Genomic DNA, 27,235 nt, shown 5'->3' on the forward strand with positions numbered 1-27,235 from the left:
CAATCCTAAAGAAGATAAAAAGCTTGAAAAATTTGAGAGCACCGGGACCTGACGGGATCACCATCATTCAATTAAAAGCTGAACCGGACGAGTGGGCGACCTTGATCTTGGAGATCATCTCCAGATGCTCAGCCAAGAGAAACATACCTGAATCATGGAAAACTGCAAATATCTTGCCAATCTACAAGAAAGGCTCCAAAAGGGAGCCCAAAAACTACCACCTATTAGCATTGCTCGACGTCATAGGCAAGCTATTTGGATCGTTACTCTTGGATAAATTCCAAGACAGACAGGATGGACCCATTCCAATATGGATTTGTTAAGAACCTGGGCACAACAGCCAACATAATGTTGATCAGTATCCTCAAGGCCAGTGTGATGGAAGGGCGCCCAAGAATATTCATAGCCTCCATAGATTTGGTCCAGGCATTCGACTGCGTGAATAGAGAAACTAACGAAAGTGAAGTGCCCAGAAACCCTCCTAGAACCTATCAAAATGTTATACTCAAACACCTCCACGGGAGTGCGGCTTAATACAGCAGGCCACCTTTCGAGCCCCATATAGACCAACAGAGGGGTAAAACAGGGGTGCCCCCTTGCGCCAGCATTATATAACGCATACATGGCCGATACAGAAGATATCGAAAACTACACTCGCTCCTTCCCGCCGACCATAGGAGAGTCAAAGGTCACAAGGCTCTTCTACACAGACTACATTCTCTTGGACCAGACCGCAATTGGATTACAGCGTCAGTTAAAGAGCCACCCGTCATATTTTTAAAAAAATGACCTGGACATAAACACAAACAAAACTAAGGTAATGATTATAGAGAAGACATCAAAAAAGGTGGAAAACCTACACTGGCACATTGACTCCGAAACTGGAATCAGTAACCAACTTCACCTATCTTGGAGTAAAAATCTATCAATGCAGAGTTGAAATGTCAATGCAGGAATCTCTCCATGCAAGAACCATCACATTAGCAACTCAAGTGTCGATCCTCGAACAGAAAAATCGGCAAATTCGCTCTCTGACAGTGATCAACTTCTATAAAGCCAAGGTTATACCAGCAATCACCTATGGCGCAGAAGCGATGCCACAACTCCCAGACACAATCTGGAACAAAATGGGGGGGACTTTTCTAGTGCAAGGTCATAAAATTACCAACTTCAACTCCTGTGGCCGTAATCAGAAGGGAACATAGCTTGTCTTCAATGAAATCCGTGATAGACAGAAACAAGTCTCCTATTCCTCGGGAAAATCCATAGAAAGCCTTGTCTAAAAATTCTGGAAATCATCCATAATGAAATGTTGAGTGGGAAAAACCGGATGTTGACAGCAGGGTTCAACAAAAACGTGGACCTACTCATGGCTATCGGAAGTTCACAGGAGGAACTAGAGCGCATACCGGACAAAGTGAAAACAAAACTAAAAATCTGTGATCGGGCCGAGACATTGAAATAAATAAATAAATAAATACATACAAATTGACCACTCACTTGCCCACGAATATGCACAAAGTGGACGAGGTCCCAAAATACCTGAAGAAGTTCCCTGACAAAGTGCTGAACACAATATTTCTAAGAGCGAGACTGAACATTCTGAAAACCGAAGAGGTGCTAGCCATTAGAAGGCAATCCTCTAGCAAGAAGTGTCGCTACTGCAAGGACGTAAACCAAGTAGAGAACGTGCGACATCTTTCTGTCGTGCCCAGGAACAGCTAACTCGAGAAGTACTTACCTTAAACATCACTGACAAGAGTCATACATATTCAAGAAAGAGCTCTGGTGGAACAGGATGATGTGCTGTGAGAACACAACTCTAACCATTGCAACAGCAAAGATCCTACAGAGTCTTGACCTTGAGGGCAAAGCAAAAAACTCAGACAACAGGCCACAACCAGAAAACTAGCCAGAGTAGCGCAAAAAAAAAAGAAAAAAAAGGCGGATCTTAAAAATAGACTGAAGGACAACTGATACCAATGGCGAACACCTAATTCATAGGAACAAATAGCCAATGATACACTAATTTTCTAAAAATTGTCAAATGTCACAATTATACACAAAAATAATAAAAATTAAACATTAGCCACCTCTAGACTGGGTCTCGATCGAACAGAGGTACCCTGGACCACTGCTTTATGTTACATTTGTCGATTAAAAAAATTCACAGCATTGAACAAAATGCCCCTTTACACAGCCGTCTTAGATTTAAAGACGGTTTTTGACAGTCTCCAGGGATGCCATATGCCTAATCCTGCTATCATGTCATGCCCCCATCGCCCTGGTCTCCATCATCTCCACCCTGTATTCTAACAATAAGGCTAGAGTTAGTTTTTGACTGGGTGGCAAGACGACAAAGGAGCTTGACGTTGTTAGGGCGTCCGGCAGGGTAGTATCCTGGCACCTCCCCGACATCCAGGAAATTATTGATGCGTTAGTGGATGGGTGTCAGGACGCCCCACCCCTCAAGATTGACTTCTGACTGATAAAAAGCCTGCTCTCATCTATGCAGATGATGCTGTGTTACTCGCCACTTCTCCAACTGGTTTTAGGATGGCTCAGACTAAGCACAACTCCCTTTTTTTAGTTTTTAACTCTGAGAAATCAAAAGTGATGGTGTTCAAGCACCCCTTTTCGAAAAAAGAGAGCTATATCTTTAACTGCTAGTGACACTACTGGTGAACAAGTCACATATGATTATTTGAGGGTGAGCTTCCAAGACAAAGGCGAGTGGGGTGCGCAACTCTCTAGATCAGTGCTTACCTTGGAAAAGTATAGCAGCGGTATCCTTTCATTCTTTTGTAAACACAGGAGCGGTGCTATATCACCAGTTCTCGATTTGCTGAAGAAGCAAGTGTTGCCAGCTGCTCTGTTCAGTGCAGAATTGTGGGGCTATAAAAATTCCAGTAAGTTGAGGGCTTTTGACAACACATTTCTTAAACGATTATTGCTCCCAGTTAGTACACCCTCAGCCATGGCTCCATTTGGACCTCAACCATCTGCCAGTTGCGACCCAATCCTCTATTAAACCGACTCTATATTGGCTTAAGGTATGAAGCTCAGAGGAATTGGTGAAATATCCTAAAGGACTATTACATGTCATAAGTGTAGCGGGAGGAAGGAGTTTTAAAATGGTTTGCTCATGTGAAGGCAACGTTTCTGAATCTAGACAGGCCTGATCTATGGGAAAACCCATGGGCCCTCTCCATACAGGAAACCAAGCAGCTGAAAGTCTGTATGACCCCGGAAAGCCTTGGAAAATGCAATTGTGGATGTTGCTTCTCTAAAGTTGGGTCCAGATTATCTGGAATCCAGAGGGGAGCATGGGTTCAAGGCCTAATTAGATCTAGTTTCCCTGCCGATAGAGAGATCCTTGCATCTCCGGTTCAGACTTGGCATTTTACCTTACCATGGAGGTTTGATGCCTGGGCGAGGTGTCATACGTGAGGTGTTTTTAATTAAAACATTGGTGCATTTTATATTGACTTGTGAAAAAATGCTTCACTCACTTCACTTGTCTATAGGCCAAATTTTTATTGACCAAGGTATCAGCCAAACTGTGCCTGCATTTCAGTACGGTGGCAGAGGAACAATGCCCTGAAACACGATAATGTTGCCACTGTCTTGGACATTGTGATTTTTATCAATTTTCTCAAACTGTTGTTTTTAGTCAGTCTTTTATCTGTACAAATATCTATTCATTTTTAGATGTGCATTATTGTAAACAATTTTATGAACTTGTATGGCTTTTTAGCCAAATAAAGTATTTTTGACTGACTGAATTCTGTTTTGCATTGCATACTTGCATTTTCTCACAATTGAGTGTTGCTGCTGTGCGGTTTTTCCACACTTGTACCTGGCCAACCCACAAGTTTCAAGAATCGGGCTTCTCGTTTAGCGCTTTGCTGCCACTCTGCATTCACACCCACGTCCCCCTAGAGGGCTCCAGGCACGATTTCAGTTTATGCTTCGTCCCGGCTGTGTTTTGTAACACCTGCATCTCCCCTGCCGGTAGCACGACAGGTGCAGGTTTTCCCACTGTGACATTAGCTACTGTTGTGGTTAGGCACGCAGTCAAACCCCCTAGCTCTTCCCTACAGCACTCTCACAGACTTCATCCATCTCCTGGGTGAACTATTACTCACACCGATAGAGATGCAGGGGGACCTGTTGAGCTGACAAAGTTGAACATAGCCCCCCACATAATCTCAGTCATGCCTTATAAAATCAGCAAGACCACATCTGACTAGGTGTCGGTCTTGCTTCACTGGAACGTCAAGCACTCCACAAGGGAACATAGATGTATCCCGCCTGGGGCACATCTCACTGACCTTCATACGTCTGAAATAAACTCTGCTCGACTTCACTCACCCAAACACGCATCATCACCTCCAATTGAATACAGGAGAGTCCCATGAAATAATTTGGTCCAGCTTTTCACATAATCAGTCTCCTAGACTCTCCTTCTCCGCTGATAATCTGCCACGGCACCCTCCCATCTCATATCTATAGGCTCCTATTAGGGACCTAGCCACTCCCTACCTACCTTTGTGCTGGGTAAAAATGAACACCCGCATTTCAGAAATACTTCCATCACACCTCACATCCTACGACTACCCACATCACTTCTAGGCCATACCAATGGCAATTGGTGCAATACTAATGTCATAACATATAAAGAACTGTAACACTGTGTTGACATTCCTTTTCCTGAACCAATAGCTTGATATATTTCTATTTGCCTCACATCCCTCTGAATGAGTGTGCTCCGTCTGACACTCATGACCGTAGGTGGGCTAAGGCCACTTTGAACACACAGAGTATGCTTAGATCAATCAGGATGATCATCTGGAGGGCTTGCACACAAGCAGCAGGTTAGTCCTCCTGACAGCCAAGATTGCGGAAACAGCACTAGAGTGCACTCAACAACCACCTAAATCTATATACAACAGCATAAACAGAACTCAGACTGTTGAATGTGTGAAATGGGTGGCAACAAAGACAGTGAATGTGCGAGTCACTGTTTTACTTACAACCCTATAGTGCATGACTATATGGGCCACAAATGTTTTCTTTCACCTTTTCTGTCTAAACGACAGACAGTATGATTGTTAATTAATGATGGGCAGATGTAGAAGGTGCCTTGTTTCTTGGAAATAAGGTCCCCTTTAGTCCTCTTAGTTGTCGACCTTCTAATGTCACCCCATTTGGCTTAGACTGATTTTTCTACAGGGCTGACAAGTTGGGTCAGCTATAAACTGCATATCTACATCCGATGAACCCCATAGAATCCTGTACTTTTCCACACAGACTTGAAACTTGTTTAGTCTGGAATGAGAGTGGCATATGACGTAAGGTACAGAAACCTGTTTGCAACACACAGTGACTTGGGATCAGTGACCTCCCAAATCAAGAGGTAACGTGACTCAAGGGGGCTGATGTTTCTGGTGACTGCCTCCAGTACTCTTCAGAAAAAAATTCTCCTAGAAGGAGAAATCCAGAACAACCAAAATGTTCCTATTTGTGGTAGAAGTCCTTTTCATATAATAGGCAGAGTAAATGCAATATTTGACTCACCAGTGAGAACAATGATTCCAGAATTGTATTCAAGCAGAGTATGCGAGGCCCAAATGAAGCTGTTTTTTTAGGTCTAACCAGAAATTGTACAACGATACTTGACTGCCTCAGTGTCAGTACCAGTAAAGAGAATAGCACTTCCCCTTTCCCAGTTGACTGGGAAACCATGCAGTCAAGGAGCCAAACCAAAAAAGCAAATAGTGTACATCATGACATTAACAATGCAAATCACAAGTCATGGATAGGCTCAGTTGACTCACGATTTTGTTGGGGTACCGGACAAGGACAGGCTGTATGGGAACTCCAGCAATAAAGGCACCTGAAATCAAGAACAGCAGTTATCGGAACAGAGATGTGAAACCAACATACAATCACCAAACAATGAAAAGAAACAGACTGCCATGCAAAAATACATTCTCAGATAAAATATTGGCTATACCCAAATTTATACAGCCCTTTGGTAACAAAAGTATAATTTTATGCACTACACAGTAACAGAGGAAAATTTGAGGAATCTGAGCCCATAAATCCGGATTACTAAATCCCAACCTACTCCAACAACTCAAAGGGTCTCTTTCATACTGGGGCAACCCACATGGTCTGCATGCAATGAAAATCTACACAAATTGATCGTAATTCAGTCCTAAAAGTTTCTAAGCAAAGGTGGAAGAAAAGTGCTGATAAGGACATCCTTCCATCAACACCAAACCAGGTCAGAGTGGGCACAAAAAACTGTTAATGTGATGATAGAAGACTTAAAATGCTATTCTGCAAAAATCTCAGAACGCCCTTTTAAGAACTACCGCTTAACTTAATGGAGCCAACGTCTTCCCCTTCCTCTTCTACCCAATCAAAAGTATTGAGGCAGGCTTGCAAACAAATGAAGAAGCATACTCGCCTCTAACGGAGGGGTGAGAGACCCAGGGACCGACCTGTTGGGGAGCCTTTGGACAATGGAGCCCATAACAATTGGGAAATCAATGCAATAACTGACCCAATTAAGCTGAACTGCTTAGAATCTATAATGGGGATATGTCTATTTAAGCCTTAGTGCTTAGGTTATAAATTCCTTTCACCACCGCTCCCCCCCCCCCGCCCCGCCTCCTGGTGCTAAGGATTTTTGCACCCATTGGTCCAGGAAATAAATAAATAAAGCAGACGACCGGGCTTTCTCAGTGTCTCTGGCCCTGCTGTGGCCATGGCCATGGTAACATGGCAGCCCTGGGGGGTGCTGCAGCAGAAGGGTGGAGCTTAAGACAGCCTGCATTGGGGCCGTCGCACGGAGGGAGGAGGTGGAGAGAGACTGAACAACCCACCCTCCTCGAAGAAATGGGGCAGGCGGCTGTGGCGGTGAGGCGCTGAGAAGGCAAGGGGGCATCATAAATCTCCTGACCGGACCAGCCATCAGAAAGGTGGAATTCAGAGCAAATACAGGCTGACAGTGCATGGAAGTTCTAAGAAATCCTACTTCGATTGGCTGTGCCAATTAGAACCTTCTGAAAAGGGTACCAATTTTTATTCTACTTTCTTATTAATAATTTAAAGGAGATGATAATCAGTCCCAAGGTAGAGTCAAATCCTGGGCCTTGCAAAAAAGAGGAAGGTCGGTCACTGCTAAAGAAGCAACCATGCCAAACACTAATGTTGGCTAAAATCAAAGCAATGGAAAACTTCAACTCATGTTTGTACTTCTAATACTTCTAATCAAAACGATTTGCAATTTTCAAATAGTGGAGAGGTGTTTCCAAGAAACTGCTATGGCGCACACACCGCTTTCTGATATAATAATGAGAACGGACTCGTCAGAAATGCAATGAGTACTATGGTAGGCCGGACATTAAGCAACAGGACTTCAGTTTCAGTGATTAAACCATTTCTTTATTAATTAGATTGTGGTAAGGGTTGGGATGATGCCATACTACTCTATAAACACAAATCCTAAGCAAAAGGTTAAGGATACGCACGAGAAGTGAATAGACGTCTAAGTCTCTCTCTCTTTTTTATCTGGGTCCTAAGCTTCCAATGGTCTTGTCCCCAGTCAAGAACCCCTATTCTAAAACACAAGGTGCAAACAATGGCCAACAAAAACCTTAACCTATTAAGCAGTTCTGCACAAATGCTCCCCTAATCTTCAAATGTTCAAAGGATGGTTCAGTAAACCTAATCTTCAAAAGTCCATACCTAATGTCATAGATGGCCTAAATAACATGCCAACTCTCAAAGACAGTTCAAATATTTGTGTTAATGTTATTTTGTCAAAGGTCTTGCTAGTGGCAGTCTCCCATCCAAACCCCCACCCTCTCTCATCTAGTGTGAGCCGCTCCCTCTGTGCCCAGGAGTTCCTCAACCACAGGCTTGTCACTAGACATTGCTAACCTACCATCTAATAACTGACTGTACATGAAGACCAAAAGGTAAACCCCTTTTATCTCCATCTCCCTCCGAGAACAATCTAGGTGGTGTGTGTCCTTGACCTCTAGAAACCTGCTACTTTCACAAGCATTGGAGAGAGAGAAGCCTAAGACCTGGAAATTACACTGATCTATCCGACACTGTGCATCAAAGTTATCCGGGGTGTTCCAGGTTGATAATCCAGGACCGGAGGAACGATTGCCGCCGTGGTACTGTTCTTGGCTCCTGCAAGAAAGCTGTGCCAGTAAAAGCAGCACAGCCAGTGAATTGGAGAAACCAATACGAAATCAGCTTGTGTTTGAACCAAGGTTGCGAGCAGCAACATTGTATGATGAATTCCACAAAGAACAGTGTTTGAAGCGCATGTGATGAGAGGCGTGAACAAGTGGAAACTAAAAATGTAAATGTACTTTGAAAAAGCCAAATAAGATACTAAGTACAGAGTCGTCCGGCATCACAGGGGTGCTCATTCGAAGGTCTCTAAGATATCCAACTGAACGGCAATTGCATTGTAAAAAAGGAACTTTGTATCGAAGTAGTCCAGCAACGGGTCGAGCTAAACCCTGCGCACATTCTAAGTCTTCGATAAGTATAAAGCGAATTGCAATTGGTCCGAGCCCGGATGAGGGAGACTAATTGAATGTGATAAAGGGATCGTAGCCTGACTGAGGGAGATCCGGGGTGAACCGTGAGTCACCTGAGAAGGAATACTTTTGAAATCGTAAAATAAGATCTGAGCCTGGCTGAGGGGGATCCAGGGATAGACACCCAAACAAAATAATTATAAGAAGAAAATAACTTGCTTTTTTTGTTTTGTACATCATGTCCTTCCAAATCAAGAGACTTTGATGGAAAAGAGCCTTGAGCCTAGGAGGGAATTGTATCCTCATGTCAAATAAGCCAGTGTGTGTGCTTGGCTCGAGCGAACCCATCTTGCCCAGTGCTTAAAACGTGGGGAAGGGAGGCCAACCGACCAAACATCCTGACTTATCATTTTGTGAACACTTCTTTCTTTTCCATGAACGTTTCCCCACCCACTATTTGTAAATTAGCAGTAAGGATTTGCAATAGGTTTTTTAGTATAGTCCCTTTTTATTTTGACAAGACTCCACTCAAGCATTCTTTATTAATTGATGCTCATAGCTTGCTCCCATCTTAGATTTAGGTTTAGATAGGCGTTCAACACACCCCTTTCGAAAGGTCAATAAACACCCTTGAAATGTGCTCACTTGTGTCCGTCTTACTTTGATACCATGCCTTCCTTACAGTGGTCCCTAATCTAAAATCACCCAAGGGTACAAGGGTAGTATTCGTTATTAATAGGAACCTTTCAGACACTCAGGCCACACTTGGCCTCTTTCCTTCCGCAGTCTCCTGTTTCTCTCCCCATGTATTTCTGTCTCGCTCTCTTCTCCTCGCCTACCTACTGCTGTACTCAGACTTTTTGCTTTCCTTTGCACTTCCTACTCTTTTCCTTTCCATTAGCTAATTAGCTACCTGCACCCCTCGATCTTACTCACTCTTAGTAGGCTCACCTCTTCACACCACTACTCTTTCCCAAGCTATTACAACCCCTTTCCTAACTAGTACCACCCATCTCCTCACTACTATTACTACTACCACCACCACCACCACCACCACCACCACCCCGAGGCAAAGAGCACCAGCTTTCTGGTGGCTGCTGCAGCTGTGTATTGGAAGCTGCGTGGCTGTAGACCACCCCTGCCCCGAGCCTGTACAGGTGGAGGAAAGGAGGGGGCAGCATAAAATTTGAGGGTTCTTACCCTCGCAAATAAGCCTGCTAGGCGAAGGGCTGTCTTGTGTCTGTCGCGTTGTGGAGCACAGAATATCCCTTTCAGCACCGGCGGACCTTTTATATTATTTTCATCTGTGAAGCCTAGAGCCTAGGATCTGGCCTGCGAAGCATGACATGCATTACTCAACCATAACAGCATTTCTGATGATTGTATCTGCTTAGATTCACATGTTGTGCATATGGTCCGACATCCAGTGGTAACCGCGGAGTATTGCATATTGTCTTTCAGGGACTGAAAGGGGACAGCATAGGCGTGCCTGTAACACTATCCCCATTGTGACGTGTAGTGTAGTGTAGTGTACCCAAAATCCCTCACGCGCAGAGGTCCCTCCGATTGTATTTTTTCTGCCATGAGGGAGTCCAAGGCTATTGTGAGCGAGTACATAGAGAAAGTAGTAAGACGTCTAGGTTTCTTCCACCCCAAGCGGGGAGGCAGGGAGGGCGCATGTGAATCTAAGCAGATACAATCATCAGAAATGCTATTACGGGGAGTAATGCATGTCTTCTGATGCTTGTTAATCTGCTTAGAATCACATGCTGTGCATAGACTAGCGAGCAGGAGTTGGATGCGGGTTGTGAGAGGGAACAGTAGAGAAAAGATGTCTTAATACTGCTTGTCCCACATGAGTCAGATCTAGAACGAGTGTCTAGGCAATAGTGTTTTGTAAACTTGCATACAGAACTCCAGGTTGCCGCTTTGCAAATGGAATCTAGGGGAACATTTGTAATGAATGCTATGGAAGCCCCAGTGCTCAGAGTAGAGTGTGCTCTAGGCTTGAAGGGCAGTTCTCTCTTCGCAAGAGTAACAGTGTGAAGCATTTGACAATCCACCTTGAGATAGCTGAGAGACGGGATCCCCTTCTCTACCAGCTGCCACTGAAACAAAAGATTGGTTCGTTTTCCTCAGTGGTTTCATTCTTTCAAGGTAGAACATGACTGCCCTGCGCACATCTAGTGTGTGTGTAGGCTTCTTTTGGCCATGCTAGGGGGATTCTGGAAGAACAAGTTACTTACCAACTGGTAACGTTCTTTCAACTGGATGTTCCTTCATCGTATTGCACATCTTTGACGTGTAATGTCCACAGCTGTGCACTTCGGAAACTTTCAGCAGAGGGCGTCCTGCGTCGTTGACATCGGGTCGATGTCCCTCGAAGGCCTTCATTGAGGGCGACGTCACAGAATGGTATAAATAGGGCGCACAGCGCCCACAGCCTCAGTTTAAGTTTTTCCCCCCAGAACGTGTGGCACCAGTCTCATGCCTGCTTGACTGCATTTTGCAGCTTCTGTTTCCGCAAGGCTATCGCAAAGAAATTCTCCTGAGGGGCAGGCTGGGAGGGCAATGTGGAATACGTTGGAGGAACATCCAGTCGAAAGAACGTTACCAGTTGGTAAGTAACTTGTTCTTTGAATGGATTGTGTCCTCCAACGTATTCCACATCTTTGACAGACTCCCAAAGCAGTACCAGTAAATGGAGGAGGGAAAAGAATTTAGAGTACCCAATTAGATTGTGGAATAAGGAACTGCCTTCTCAAAGGCCATATCCTGACCATGGATTGTATCCAGGGAATAATGTTTAACAAAGGTGTGGATGGAAGCCCATGTAGCGGCATCACAAATATTCCTAATAGGAACACCCCGCTGGAGGGCAGTGGAAGTAGCCACACCCCTAGTGGAATGAGTTTTAAACCCTTCAGGAGGGTCCTTACCCGCCAATCGGTAACACAATGGTAAGGCAAATCTACCTGGACAAGGTCTGTTTGGTATCAGCCTGGCCCAATCGGTGTCCAGCATATCCTACAAAGAGTTGATCGTCCACTCTGACCCTCGACATCCTAGAAATGTAAAAGCTCAGAGGTCTCCTAGGATCCAACTGATGGAGTCGCTCCTCTTCCTTACCAGGATGAGGGGGCGGGTAGAAAGATGGAAGAACCACCTTTTGACTCAAATGATATTCAGAAAACTACCTTTAGGTAGAAAAGAGGGACGTACTGGCAGTAGAACCCTGTCCTTGTGAAATACAGTAAAGGGTGACTTAGATGAAAGTGCATGCAATTCACTCACTCTGCGAGCGGAAGTAACCGCAACCAAGAACACAGTCTTGAAGGACAGTAATCTCAAAGGACAAGAGTGCAAAGATTCAAACGGAGCACCCATGAGAAATTTCGAAACCAAATTCAAATCCCAAACCGGCACTTGGAAAGGGGACGGCAGGAATACATTAGTCAGTCCTTTAAGAAACCAAAGGAATCTTAAAGTAAGAACATTCTTCAGACGAGCACTTAAAGATAGACAGCGCCGCCAGGTAACCTTTAATGGTACCCACTTGAAGGCCCCTGTGGGCCAAAGAAAGTAAGCAAGACAAAGAAAACATAGGAATGGAGCACTGAAAAGGATTAACATTGTGATCTCTGCACCAGTCGCAGAACTTCATTCAACAGCAACGGTACAGGGATTTTGTTGCAGGCCACCTGGCCGAAAGCAACACCTCCCATCACGTCATCCGGGAGCTCCCAATCCTTATACCTCAACCTTTCAGATACCAAGCGTGAAGGTTGAGTCTCTTGACGTATGGATGGAGAACCTGACCACCCCCCCGCCCTCCACTGCCCTTCGCGCGTATGAGAGCAGATCCTCTCGGTAGGGAAGACTGCGTGCAGGGCAGATGGACATTTCTAGAAGGTCTGGGTACCACGCTCTCCTGGCCAAATCCGGAGCAATGAGGATCATGTGGGAACTGAACCTCCGTAACCTCTGCAACACTTAAAGAATGACGGGGAATGGAGAAAACACGTACAGTAGTGGGAATGACCAATCCACCACGAACGCGTATCCTAAGGCTCCTCTTGGAGGAAATTCCCTGGAGTAGAATCTCTCGCACTTCCGGTTGACACTGGTGGCGAAGAGATCCACTTGCGGGGTTCCCCAGAGGGCGAAGATCTCCTGAAGGACTTCCTGAGCCAACTCCCACCCATGGGAGACCATGCTCCGCCTGCTCAGAGCATCCGCTGCCTCATTTTTTTCTCCCGCCCGATGAACTGCAGAGATCAAAATTTCCTGCTGGATGGCCCAGAACCAGAGCTGCATTGCCTCTCTGCACAATGGAGGGGACCCTAACTCCCCACCCCCTTTTTGTTGAGGTAATGCATGGCCACTGTGTTGTCCGTCATGATCAGGACACCCCCCCCCCCCGTACAGAGGGCAGAAACGCCTTCAGGGCCAGCCTAATGGCCCTCAGCTCTAACAAATGTTGTGGAGTCTGGACTCCGACAGAGACAAATGATCGTTGGCGGTCAAGTCGTTGGCATGAGCGCCCCATCCTGTGAGGGAAGCATCAGTCACTATCGTCACTTCTGGCCACGGTTGCCAAAACTGTTCCCCCCCCTCATCAGGTTCCCTTCATTGACCCACCACAGAAGATGCTGGGAGACTGAGATTGGAATCTGAACGGAATCCGACATCTTGCCAGAGAACTGTGACCACTGCATCTTGAAAGCCCACTGCAGGGATCTCACCCGCAGCCGGGCCTCTGGCACCAGAAAAATGCAGGAAGCCATGAGGCCGAGCAACTTTAAGAATTCGAAAGCCGGGAGACTCTGGGCATGTTGGTACTTGTCCATCATCTGCACAATGTGATGAGCCCTTACCTTTGGAGGCGAACACTTCCAAAGACGTGTCTAACACAGACCCGATGTACTGGAGCTGTTGGGAAGGTGTCAGATGCGACTTCTTGAAATTCAGGGAGAAGCCCAGCCTGTGGAGGGTGCAGCAGGTGACACCGAGATGATCCACTGCTAACTCGGGAGAGTACGCCCGGATCAGCCAGTCGTCCAGGTAGGAGTAGACGTGAGTGCCCTCTCGCCTGAGGTACGCTGCCACCACCACCATTTGCATGGTGAAGACCCTCGGCGGGGGTCAATCTGAACGGCAGGACCCGAAACTGAAAATGCAAGTCACCAGCCGCAAACCTCAGGTACTTCCTGTGCGCGGCATAAGTGGCACATGAAAGTAAGCATCCTCGAGGTCCAGAGAAACCAACCAATCCTGAACTTGAAGGGCTTGGAGGACTTGAGAGTGACCATCTTGAACTTGTCCTTCCTGAGAAGTTTGTTCAACCAATGCAAGTCTAAGATGGGTCTCAATCCCCCGCCTTTCTTTGGGATCAAAAAATATGGGGAATACCATCCCTTGTTCCTCTCCGCTACAGGCACCAGTTCTATAGCACCTTTCTCCAGCTGACTCAAGATTTCCTGCACATGGAGCGGATCCGGAAGCATCAAAGAGATTCCCCGGTGGATTGTCCTGAGGCCACTGAAGGAAGGGGAGACAGTAGCTGTGGGCTGTGGTATCAAGAACCCACGCATCTGAAGTAATGGCATGCCATTCTTCGACATGCCGAGACAGTCTGCCCCCAACCAGCGAACCATGGGACACGGCCTCATGACTGTTTGGAAGCGGCTACGGCAGTGCATGAAGGCAAAGAGGCAGCTGCGTGAGCAGCTTTGGCTCCACGATTGCCCCGACCACCACGGGTACTTTTACGCAGGCCCCTTTGACTGGCGGCCCCCCTCGTTCTACCAAAGGAGGAGTAGTAACGAAAGGAACCTCCACTCCACTGCTGTCCCCAAGGACAAAAAGGCAGAGGTTGACGCACTGCAGCGCTTAAAGATTTTGCCGCAGCTTTTGAGGTCTGCAACCGCTCAAGGCTCTCGTCAGTCTTGCTGCCAAACCAATGTGTGCCATCAATGTGCATGTTCAGAAGACGGGCCGGCACATCCGGAGAAAACCCTGACTTCCGCAACCGCGCAAATCTGCGTACAACGGTGCTCGCAGCCATGGACCGGATAACACTGTCGGCCATATCCAAACTAGAGTGAAGGGATTCACACATGGCATCCTTGCCGTCCTGCACAAGAGCAAGGAAACCATCCCTCTCTCCCCCTCGGGAATATGCTCAGCCGCTAAAGAAACAATTCCACAGAGTGTGTGAAAACCTTGCCAAGGCACACGTGGATTTGGCCGATTTCAAGGCCATGCTCCCAGCAGAAAATAACTTCCGGGCCCAACCGTCGAATCACTGGTCGTCCTTATCCAGAGGGATGGTAGGGTACACCGCCTGCCTCGCGGTGGCCGTAGCCGCCTGAACCACCAAACTCTTGGTAGTGGGGTGAGTAGATAAATAGCTGGGGTCGCTAACGGAAGGGCGGTATTCTTGGTCAAAAACATATTACCAGCCGGAAGAGATTCCGGAGACCGCCAAGCAGCTGCCATCCTTTTCTGGAAGGTGAGATGAAATGGCAAAACTGGGTCAGAGGACAGACCTTGATCTAAGATGTCAGTTAGATCATCCTTCACAAAGTCCTCAGGAGGACTGGACCAGCCCAGATACTCCAAGACTCGCGCCATGAGCCTCGTGTATGAAGACTCTGCATGAGCCCAAGGCTCAGGTCTACCAAAATCCACTTACGGGGAAGTGTCCAACCCACAAGCGCCATGGAGGGTCTGCCTCAACTCCTCAAACTGACGGTCTCCAGAAAAATGTGGAGCACCATCAAGTTCACAAGGGTCCTCAAACTCAGACCTCTCCTCCTCTTCATAAATTTCAGCCAGAGGGAGTTGAAACCCAGGTCTGGTGACAGAAGAGGGCCTGGAGTCCAAAACTGGCCTCACAGACTTTGCCGTAGCCTTCCTTGGAGGATCCACGATATCCGGGTACTCCAAAGGCAAATTGTGAGAAAAAATCCCTGAAGGCGCTGATCGTGCCGAAGGCTTCAACGCCGAGAGTGTCGACAACCTTGACGTCGTGATCGCCAAGGCTTCAGCGTCGACACAGGTGCCGACGGCGCCGTGGGCTGGTACGATAGTAAAGTGTCGACATCCGAGTCGGATGCTTTCCCCTTTATTCCTGGTGTGTCGCGTTTTAAAAAACAAAAAAATATAAAACAAAAAAAAGGTTCTTTTCATCAGAGCCGCCTTTCACAGTTCAAAAATAGAAATGACAAATAGTGCAGGGCCCTGTGCATTTTTTGAAGTCCACGGACAGTCTGCAGACATGTAATTTTTTTTTAGGTACTACCCTATCAGAACCATTGCACTTTTGTCTGGGAGGAAGTGGTGGCTCTGAAAAGAGCCTTTTTGTGGTGTTTGTTTGTGCTTCAAAAACCTCAAGTGGTCACCACCTACTGCAAATTGGATTGCTGTAATTCCAAAAAAGGTTGCAATGCATTTTGTATATTTCACAGAAAAATCTGATTGCTGGCATAAGTAAGATGTACTCCATCTCTGCGAAAAATGTGTACACTACAAAACAATGTTTTCATTCTGAAAAGAGGACATACCAACATTCAACCCCTAGACAACTTTGCCGATTCCTCTAAACTTATTAACCATCTATCAACGAACATCAAAGAAGCAGTTAACGACCTCGCTCCATTGAAAATGAAGGCAATTAAGACCGAAACCACAAAGAACACTTGGTTCAATGACGAAATTCTTACTGCTAGACAAGAAAAGAGCTCTTGAAAGAGCCTGGAGGAAAGACCCTAACGATAACACCCTAACAAAATATAAAAAAATCCACTCTCAACTACAAAAAAAAAATCATAAAAGCAAAGGCTACACACTACAATGAAAGAATAGTGAATGCTCAATTCAACACTAGGGAGTTATTTAAAATCTTAGCGGGATTCAAAAACCAGCCTCCACCCACTAACATCATTAAAGATAATAAGTGGTGTCAGGGCATTCATGACGCCTTTTTACTCAAGATTGATTCTCATAAAGAAAATAAATCAGTAAAGCCCTAGGCAATGTAACTTCCACACAATCTTTTACTGATACCACTTCACCCAACACCTGTGAAAACATTATCCCTCAATTCTCATTCACACACTTTACTGAAGATGAAGTATCCAAAATCATACAGGATCTCGAAGCTACGTCTTGTCCTGCTGACGACTGCCCCACTGACATTCTCAAGGAGTCCTTAGATACTCTGGTTCCATGGATCACCAAACTGGTTAACCTCTCCTTTGATGAGGGTCTGGTGCCGGACCTGTAAAAAAAAAAATCGGCATGGATCACTCCTCTACTGAAAAAGGAAAACCTTGACCCAGCCAACGACGGAAATTACAGGCCCATAACCAACGTGCCCTATGTCCTCAAGATACTTGACAAACTTGCCTACTTACAGCTACAGGCCCATGTTGAAAAACACAACATCTTGGGTACCCGTCAGTCGGGATATAGAGCTCGTCACGGGACAGACAGCTATGCTGGATCTCAAATCAACACTTGTTAGCATAGCTGACAAAAACCAAGCTGCTCTGCTCATGCTATTGGATCGCTCTGCAGCCTTTGACCTAGTTGATCACAGCTTACTAGTGTCAAGGCTCGGAGAGGTCGCCAATTGCTCTGATTGCATCCAAAAGGATTGCTTCCTTTCTGGGCCCCAGAATGGTAAGGGTCTACGTTGGTGATAATCAATCTTCTCCAATCTCTCAGACATGCAGAGTTCCTCAGGGCTCCTGTCTATCGCCGCTGCTCTTCAATCTTTACATCCTGCCCCTTCTTGACCTCTTGAACAAGTTAGGAGCGCAATACACAAATTACGCTGATGACACTCAGCTTGTTATACAGTTGAGTGGCTCATAGCAGTGACACGGAAACCAACAAAATATATAAAGCCATACAAGATTGGATGGCCTGCAATTCTCTTGCCCTGAACGATTAAAAAACCAAACTCCTTATCGTGGCATCCAAAAACACTCGGGCGAAACTTGATTCCAACTACGCCATTTTCTATATAGCCAACAAAACCATTATCTTTGAAAAGAAAGTCAAGACCTTAGGAGTAGTTCTTGATGACGAACTCTCCAAGAAATCCCATGTTTCCAGCATTAAATCTAGCTGCGGTCTTATAAACAAGAGAAGATATAGTCGACCATTCATATCGGAAGAGAACTCTGCTCTCTTGTCCACTGCACTGATAAATTCAAGATTGGACTATTTTAACAGCCCCCTGGCGGGCACCACTGCCTCTAGTATCCAATCTTTACAAGTGGCACAGAACAATGCTGTGCACATCATTTTCAATCAGTCCCGTCGTACACACATCTCTACCTTTAGGAAAAAACTCAACTGGCTTCCCGTCAAACACATAAAATGCTCACCACGACCCACAAATGCCTCAGTCTAAGCAGTCCCACCAATCTGTCATCCGGTATTAGCATCAAACCTAATGTGAGGAACCTTCGGCTCTTCCTCTGCGATCACTCTCAAACATCCTAAATTCAGGACAGCCAAATTTGGAGGTACTACTCTTGATGCTCAGGGTCCCCTTCTTTGGAACACACTTCCAGCCAGGATACGGCAGATCCAGAGCTATACCGTGTTCAAACGTGCCATAAAGACCCACTTCTTCAACCTCAAATCACCCTCTGACTCTTCGCTCATTCTGCCTCTTATGCCTGTTTGTCTTCGTCTTTGTTTTGTTCTGTGTGCGCCCTGGCGCCCGCGGGCATATTGGCGCGTTATTAAAATAAATCTCTCAAAAAGGTGAACATTGCGCCTTGCTTTCTCCATTTGTGGACCAAATGAAAAAGAACGCAGCCACATTTGTCTCTGCGCAATAAGGGAAACAATTACTCTGGAATTTGGATACATGTCCATGACTTTCCCCTAGTCCTTCTTTCATTCCAAATTGCAAAGAGATTCCAGACACATGTCCTAAACTGTTCCCTCCACAATGAATAATAATGTCTGGATGACACTGTCACCAAAGTAGCACAGAGGTATCAAATCCAACCACTTCATTCCACACACTCCATGCGAGTGCACTTCCGCATCGGGGAATCCAAGATGTGCAGCCACTCTACAGCGATCTGCATGCACCTACAACCAATTTATCCACGAATCTCCCAAAATCCTAACAATCTGCTTTCTGAAACACATAGCCATAGCTATCTGCTCTTCTCTCAGGAAAAAGACTCTGACAAACTCTCTCCTTACACAACACACCCAGTAAACCTTATTGACCAATCCCTTGCTCTGCTCAGTCTCATTTGAATGCCTCTCAACCCCAAAATCCCTGTATGTAATATGCAATGTCCGCGGACAATCGTGATGTCCACGGACATATCAAAAAATTTGAGAGTGGGGAATGAACATTTTAATAGTGTGCCCCATTTCCCCTTTGAGGTTGGCTCTGAAAAGAGCCTTTTTTGGGTTTTTTTTGAAGATGCTTCAGAAACACCTTTTATTTTGTACTTTTTTTGGGGGGGGTCCAAAAGAGGTAGGCATTTCCACTAAAAGATAAAGACATGCCATCTTATTTAAAATAAACATTGCCAGAATCAATGTTCTCATTATTACAAAGGAACATTCCAGCTCTAAGCATAAAGCAAACATGCCTCGGTTGATTACACACCTACCAATATTTTGCTGAGAACAAAAAATTGAAATATTGTCCAATATTGGCCTAGGTACTAAACCAGAAAAAATAACTTTGGCATTTGGAAGTACTTTCATTACTGCCTGAACCAATTGTTCCAGATCTTCCAACAAAGTAGGGGCACTGACATAACCCAAATGCAAAGCACCACAGTGCAAAACAACTACATGTGGACTGTTCACCCTGCCCATATTTCCACAAACTTTTACAATTCCCTGCACATTGAAACCAGGCACAGTGCTCCACACCACCTCCGCTCCTTTAACATCAAAATTGCTTGCCACATTCCTGCATTTAGCATACTTGCTCCAAACCATGCACAAATATATCTCCAACTACCAACACCCTGACTTTCGCCACCTCGGCCTACATAGTACACTACACACAGCCTCTTTCAACACAAACCACAACCTCAACACCTGATTGGCTGATCCCTACAGTCCTATTTCTATGCCAGATATGTCAAGAAGTCCCGTATGTTGCACGCAGTGTCCGCACCCAAAAGCAGCGTCCGTGGAGCGTTTAACACTGGGGTAGCCCTTCTGCCATCCAAGAGTGGTGCGCTGCCAACAACCTCTGCCTTAATGCCAGTAAAACTGAGATTCTACTCATTGGCACCCCCACTCCTTCCTTCCCTGCAGCTCTCTGGTCGGCCTCTCTTGGCCCTCTTCCTACTCCCACCTGCAAGGCTAAAAACCTCGGGGTCATCTTCGACTCAGCACTCTCCTTCTCCCCTCACATCTGACGTCTCTAAGAAGTCACATTACTAGCTACACCTCCTCAGAGGAATTCTTCCTTTCCTCTCCTTTCCCCAGAAGCTCACGGTCTCCAGAGCTCTGGTCCTCTCTAAGCTGGACTGCTGTAACAGCCTCTATCTAAATCTGCCTGCCTCTACTCTCCGCCCTCTGCAACTTATCCAGAATAGGACTGCGAGACTTGTCCTTGGCCTCAAGCCCATGGACCATACATCTACAGGACTAAAATCTCTCCACTGGCTCCCCGTGGCTGCGAGGCTCAAGTTCAAGACCCTCTGCATTGTACACAAGGCCTACTGAGGTCTGGGGCAGCAATACCTTACACTATCTTCCTAAATATCTTCCTAAATATCTTCCTAAATATCTTCCTAAATATCTTCCTAAATATCTTCCTTCTCAAGCTCTTCGCTCATCCACCTCCAACTCCCTCAAGGTCAGTCGCTTCTCCAAGCAACGAGTTGGTGGCAAATCACTCTTGGCAGGGGCCTCTCTCTGGAACAGCCTTCCTGCCTCCCTGAAACTCGAGGAGAACCATCTCAGGTTCCGGAAGCACCTCAAAACCTTCCTCTTTGCTTCTGCTTTCTCCCCCTCTCTCCCCTGCTGAACTCCCTACTGAGACTGCACTGGTTACCTGGCCAGCCTTCTGATCTCTGGCCCAGGTTCCGTTAATTGCCCACCTGCACTGCCCCCCCCCACGGCAACCCCTGCACCGGAGGACTGTTTTCCGTACCCCTGCAGTCCTACCAGTACTTACGCCTGCACTTCCTTGCACTTGCCACCAACTGGCCGTTATTTATCTTATTTATTCCACTTTCCCATGTACTGCACTTTTCCCTCTCCCTTTCCCCCCTTCCCATGCACTTGCGCGATCTGAATGACACCTGGCCTAGTAGGATTGTTGTCTGCCCCCCCCCCTTTGTTTCCCTTCCTTGACTCGTCGCGCCTTGAAACACTTGTGTAAAGGCGCGTTATAAATACCATATCATACCCTTTCCACTTCATTCTCTGCACCATTCCCTCATTGGCTACTGTTAAGCTGTCACACAACCATCCACCAATCACATCCAAGAACTCTACATCTAACTTCATCATGACAGATCAGCACTTTACATGTACTATTGATCACTCTCAGTACAATTGGGCTGTGACTGCAAAGGACCTACATCAACAACTACTATAAAACTCCAAGATTCTACTTGCAGCTTCATGCACATCCACATGCATGAACACAGACTACAGGTATGAATATTTTCTACACAGTAAATGTACAGCTCTTCTATGAATGCATATAAAAATAGTAACTGCCACTTACCCTGTATAAACTGTAAAATGAACTGTTATTTCTCCCATCTGCTATGACCAAGTGTCACTTGCAAACCTGTCTGCTCTCCAAATGTTTGTTGGCACACACAGCTATCTAACAAAGTGTCATTTCATATCAAAAAGATGAAAGACATAACAGTATAATTGTGGAAAAAGACTTCGTAGTGTATTATAAAATGACACAGCCAGGATGAGTACATGCTTCTTCATTCATGCACACAGAGACAATATCATTAGAAAAGCTCCCAGCTGAACACCACTGCCTCTACATCAAATCCTTCTGCTTTATTTTCCACACCTTCACAAATGCATACATTGCTTGCTTTTCTGTACAATTTCTGCCATTTACCCTGTAAAAATAGAAATCATCATATGCATTTTTTGCTATCTCCTAACATCCAATAACCTAGCCTTACAAAGCCAAGTGTGCTCTATACGTTTACTATTATACTCGTTTGTAAAACATGTTCAACTAACAGATTCTAAGTAAAATATACAGGATGCACATAGGCAAAGGAAAGTGCATGTCCATACTATGCTCAATTAGAAAACTACTACTGCAAAAACTAAAAATCAATGTCTACATTAACCAAAGTGCTATAAACGCACATATTCACTAACTTCTTTCTTTTACAACTGCAGTGAAGACCACCCTCCTGAAAAGCAGCAGCGTCTGAAGTACGAACAAGAACTTATAAGAAACCTACTCTTTCCATACAGAAAAGTAAGTACAATACTACCATAATGTTCTGTTACTCAAACACCTAGCATTTTAGTATTGTAGAACAAACAAGTGTATTAACCCTCTACCATTAGAGGTAGTATTCGTGCTTCCCCTCACCAGCTGCATACTTTATATTGTCATCTAAAGCCCAGTATATTAACACAAAAACACAAGAATAGCCTTCCCAACTTGATGTAGCGCCCATTGCACAATCACACCTCAACAATCATACTTACCATCATACTCAAATGCACAAAGCACGCACACACTGCACAACAGCCCAATCCACACTTTCTTTTTTTTCTCCAACAGACCACAAAGAATGCCTACCAAAAAGCAACTCCGTAGAAAGCAACGATGAGCAAATCAAAATAAAAGTGTCCAAAATAAGCATCTACCTCTAGCAGATTTTGTACAAAAAGTTCAAACAAAACAGCTAATACAGTCATTAAGCGAAACAAAACAAGCTTCCAGTACAGAAACTTTGCCTCCTATCAAAATGTAAAACGAAACAAAGTGATTAACAAGACTTCAGCTACCACTACTGCTAACACCACCTATAAATCTTGATGTAGTGGCAAGTAACTATACCAAAAAAATTATTTTACAAAAAATGTTCAGACACAGAGTCCTTCAGAACCTTATGAAAACAGGAGAGAAATCATGCACAACCCTTAAAACCTACCATAGAAAATTAATCCTAGAAGCTCTCAGACAGTGCAATCCTTTTCAAAAGGAAGTTATTTATTTAGTTTTAAACGGAATGAAACCAATAACAAAACTAACTACTAAACTACAAAAAAAAGACTTCTCAATAAACGGAATATCAACAAAAATAGCTTCTTAAACATCTTTGGAGGTGAATGGAGTCACGCCAGGAGCACAGAACCATATTTTAATGAAGAAGCATATAAACAAAAGCAAACAAACCCAATTGCCATACATAGCAGTGGACGAGGGTATGAAAAACTTACCATTTTGGAACAAGAAAACCAAAAACGTCCAGTCTACAAATGGCCGTGCACATCATTGTGTAACATTGCCAATAAATCTTTCAAAACTTTACGCCAGTTCCTCAATTAGTATGTAAAAAGCAAAGACAAATCCAAAATGAATCTACTACAAAATATGGATGCCTGTCCAGTGCGCAAATACACAGGACTACAAGGACATCCATAAGCCTGCATTTCAGGACCTATTTGCAAAAGCACTTCCCATCATATCAAAATGATATCAACACATCATTCAACTATGAGAAATCTGGTCCATAAACTCTACTATGCTAAAAGTCCTGCTTTAGGACTAGCCAATAAATCTTCTACATGGTACAGCCAAACAACTACTCGAAGAAATAGAGCATTTCCAGAGAAAATATTTTGGAAGCGAAAGCCACTTACAAAATGCAATAGCTTTAAAACAAACTAGCAACTACTGTACAAATAGCAACCTTCTATTACACACATACAAAAAAGAAATACTAAAGTCTAAAACTACATCCGCTGAAGTACCAAACCATGTGTGTGTTTCTGCAGGACTTTCTATAAAAGTAGCACAAAAACTGTAGACATAACGTGCAAAATAGAAGACAATGAAGTTTCCAAATGTTTTCCAATTAGCTCTCTACCTTATAGCAGAAAACAAATACGAAATTACTGATCCCATAATACTTTGCAGTTACTGCACAGCATAACTTAACAACCAAACTCATTCACGTGCTATCACAAATAACTTGGAATTATTCCCACTACCAAAACCCCTGCAACAACTCTATTTATATGAGAGGATCATAATTCAAACAGTGCACCCATTTGAAGCAATAATACGCCTTCAACCAAAAACAGCAAAATTACCTCCCTCTGAATTAGTGAAAGGCATTTGCGGCAAAGTATTTTATTTACCATTAGATCTTAAAGAAAATGTACACACTCTAGGAGTGCAACGTCCAATAGATCAATCTTTAATTATCTTAGCAAATAGCGTACCTACAAAAGAGAAAATAAATTGGCAACAACTCATGGACTTACATAAAGTTAGACAAGTCCTACAATATCTAAAAAACAACAATGAATACTACAAAGAAATTAATATTGAAGAAAACCTTAGAGAAACCATTGAAATAATTCAAGAGTCACCAGAAACTGGTCAATTTCAACTTCTAAACCCTGCTACAGAATCCAATATTTTAGACCATTATTCAATTCATCCTTTACACTCTAAAGACACTATAGATGAAAATCTGCAAACGTACCAAATGCGACAAGCCAAAGGATCTCCATCAGCATATGGGAAAAAAGTATAGAAGCACAGGCCTTTCCTCTGCTCTTTCCTACTGGAAAAGGAGGAAGGTACGATGATAGACGCACACAGATAACAGCATCAGATTATCACTCTTTACGAATGTATCCCGACAACCCCAGATTCAGACAAAACGTGGATACATAATTCCACCTTCTCTTTGAAAGTGAACTAGCAACTCTATGCTATGAAGTTGCACACACATTAAAGTCAGGTATCCATTTTCAAAATATGTCAGCTATGCAATTATTACATAAAGTGCAAGAAAAAGAGAGAGGTTTTACAGTCAAGTATTACAAATCTTTTAGCAAACATGCGTGGTAGAAAAGAATATTGGTTCCGATGTCACGGAGATGTACGCTGTATGATCAGAAACCTTGGCCCACCCACTTAATTTGTTACATTAAGTTGTGCATAATATGCATGGGAAGATTTACATGATTTCCTATGCATAGCAAACAAAAACAAAACAAACCGATATAAAAACACCAGGAGATCTCTGCTCTATAGATCATCGCTTCATTGCTATGCTACACTTTATTTGTAATAAGACTATTCCTCCCCTCAGAGAAGTGCAACACTTCTTTTGGAGAAAAGAATACCAAGCCAGAGGAGCACCACAAATCCACATGCTATTATGGATTAAAGATCCTCCTAACTTTGGTCAGGACAGTGATGCTACTGTTTTGCAGTTTATCCAAAAATATGTCACTTGTGAAATTCCTTCACAAACACCACATAGTGACCTTCATTCACAAATTTTACAATTTCAAAGACACAAATGTGGAAAATATTGTCGTTGAAAATATAAAATCAAAATGAAAATGCTACACCAAATGCCATTTTGGTTTCCCTAGACCAGTTACAATAACAGGTCAAGTAAACAACTTAATGTCTTCAGTTAGACATAGTATCAAAGGTAAATCAACCAAGAACACATTACATAAAAAGAACAGAAGAATCAAAATATATCAATGATTACAATGAAATCATTGCCTTCCTATGGAATGCAAACATAGATGTGCAGTACATTGCAGATAATTCCACTGCAGTTGCATGATATATCACAGCCTACTTAACCAAAGTAGGAAAAAAAACAGCTTCAAGACCTCTGGGATGACATATCTGACAAATCACTGTCACAGAAATAGTAAAGCTTAGGCATAAAAATGCTCTCAGAGAGAATGTGGCTGCTATGAAGTTGCAGACTGTTTAACCGATACTGCCTTGTATGGAAAATCTGAAAATATAGTATGGCTAAGTCTTGGTCCTACTAAATGTAGAAAAAGTTCTCAAATCATATGAGGACATAGAAACAACAGCCAAAATGATCTCAACAGCCAAAACATTTTGAAAAACAATTTTTTTGACACATACTACCCAAACAGGAGGACCACTTTGGATACCATGTGTATATACCATGTAGCCCAAAACTTCACATACAAAAATATAAAACCAGATGAAAAGAAAGGTAGATACAGAGTGGCAAATTGTGAAGGCAGCTTAGTAAACTTACCAAACAAAGCTTAATAAATCATATCAAATTGTCATTAAAAACTCCTCAACATAACTGTATTACATGTCCCTGCTACAACTTTTTAAACTATGGAGAAAAGAGGAATATTTACTAGATTCGTATGACTCCTCTGAAGACGCTTTCAAAGCAAATGAAAATACTATAACAGATTTAAACTTTACACAGTACAAAAGCCAAGAACCACTTGGACAGCCACTAATAGCAAATGAGGCAGAATTAACCATAACAGAAGTAGAAAACACCATGTGTCAGTATGAACGAGCTACAGAAGACTTCGCTATACTGAAATCACAACTGAACAATGAGCAGCGTAAGATTTTTCAAGAAGTAACACAACAAATTAAACATGGTGTGCAACATGAAAATACAAACTAATTGTTAAGGCTACAAACCTATACTGCTATAGATCAGTGGTCAAGCTGGTTCAGGCAAAACATTCTTAATCAAAATCAGCAAGTTCCTCCAAATATTGACAAACTGTCAGCTGTTGTAACTGCCCCCACGGGTTTAGCTGCCTACAACATAGGCGGTGTCACTTTACAACAAACAAATGAGACAATTACAAACTTTCTACAGAAGCTGCAATGGAACTACGCAGAGTTTTGAAACAAATGAAAATGCTACGAATAGATGAGGTGAGCATGGTCTCCAACCTAATGTTGGCTTTAATTGACATCAGATTACAAGAGGTACTCAAAACAGACTACGAAGAGCTCTTTGGAGGAAAACACATTGTTTTCGGAGATCTTCAATTGACACCAGTGAAAGGTGAACCTATTTTTAAAACTTTAGTGCACAAACTGTGCGTAAAACTCTTGGCAGCATAGGAAAGGTTAACCTTTGGCAACATTTCCAATACAGAGAACTGAAAACATGTGCCAGTCTGCAGACCTCACATACGCCAACATTTTAAAAAGTATTCGAGTTGGTGTACTATCTCAAGAAGCACAATCATTAAAAATCAGGCACATCCATGCACTCTATGGCCATAACTCATGTGCTACTGATGTCATGGAACAATCAGAACACAAAAATGTCAATTTTATGTCCTTGATGCCAACTCTTTCAAGCTGTTCAAAATTCAATGAAACCATGTTGAAAAAAATAAATGCAACCAATAATTGAAATTTGCTCCACAGATAAACTGGACATACATGGTATGACACTACCCATGTGTCAACAAGCCACAACAATACTAAATACTTTAGAAAACTATCTCCAACACAGCTGGTTTGGAGAAAATATTAAAATTATCTTTAAACTGTAGAGTAATGCTTAAACGTAACCTTGACGTGGAGCAAGGACTAGGTAATGGAGCACTTGGTACAGTTATTGGCTTTCAAA

At 43.8% G+C, this 27,235-nt stretch overlaps 1 protein-coding gene across 4 annotated transcripts in view; it reads right to left on the reverse strand.

Moving 5' to 3' along the window:
- LPCAT4 (lysophosphatidylcholine acyltransferase 4) overlaps window positions 1-27,235 on the reverse strand; it is a 2,084,283-nt gene that overhangs the window by 1,742,584 nt on the left and 314,464 nt on the right. For all 4 annotated transcript variants that reach the window (XM_069633760.1, XM_069633761.1, XM_069633763.1 and 1 more), the window contains exon 6: window positions 5,841-5,899. In XM_069633760.1, the coding sequence (XP_069489861.1) occupies window positions 5,841-5,899 (59 nt within the window). The remainder of the gene's footprint in view (window positions 1-5,840; window positions 5,900-27,235) is intronic.

This window comes from Ambystoma mexicanum, chromosome 13, assembly GCF_040938575.1.
Source record: "Ambystoma mexicanum isolate Mex_15411 chromosome 13, UKY_AmexF1_1, whole genome shotgun sequence".
NCBI lineage: Eukaryota > Metazoa > Chordata > Amphibia > Caudata > Ambystomatidae > Ambystoma > Ambystoma mexicanum.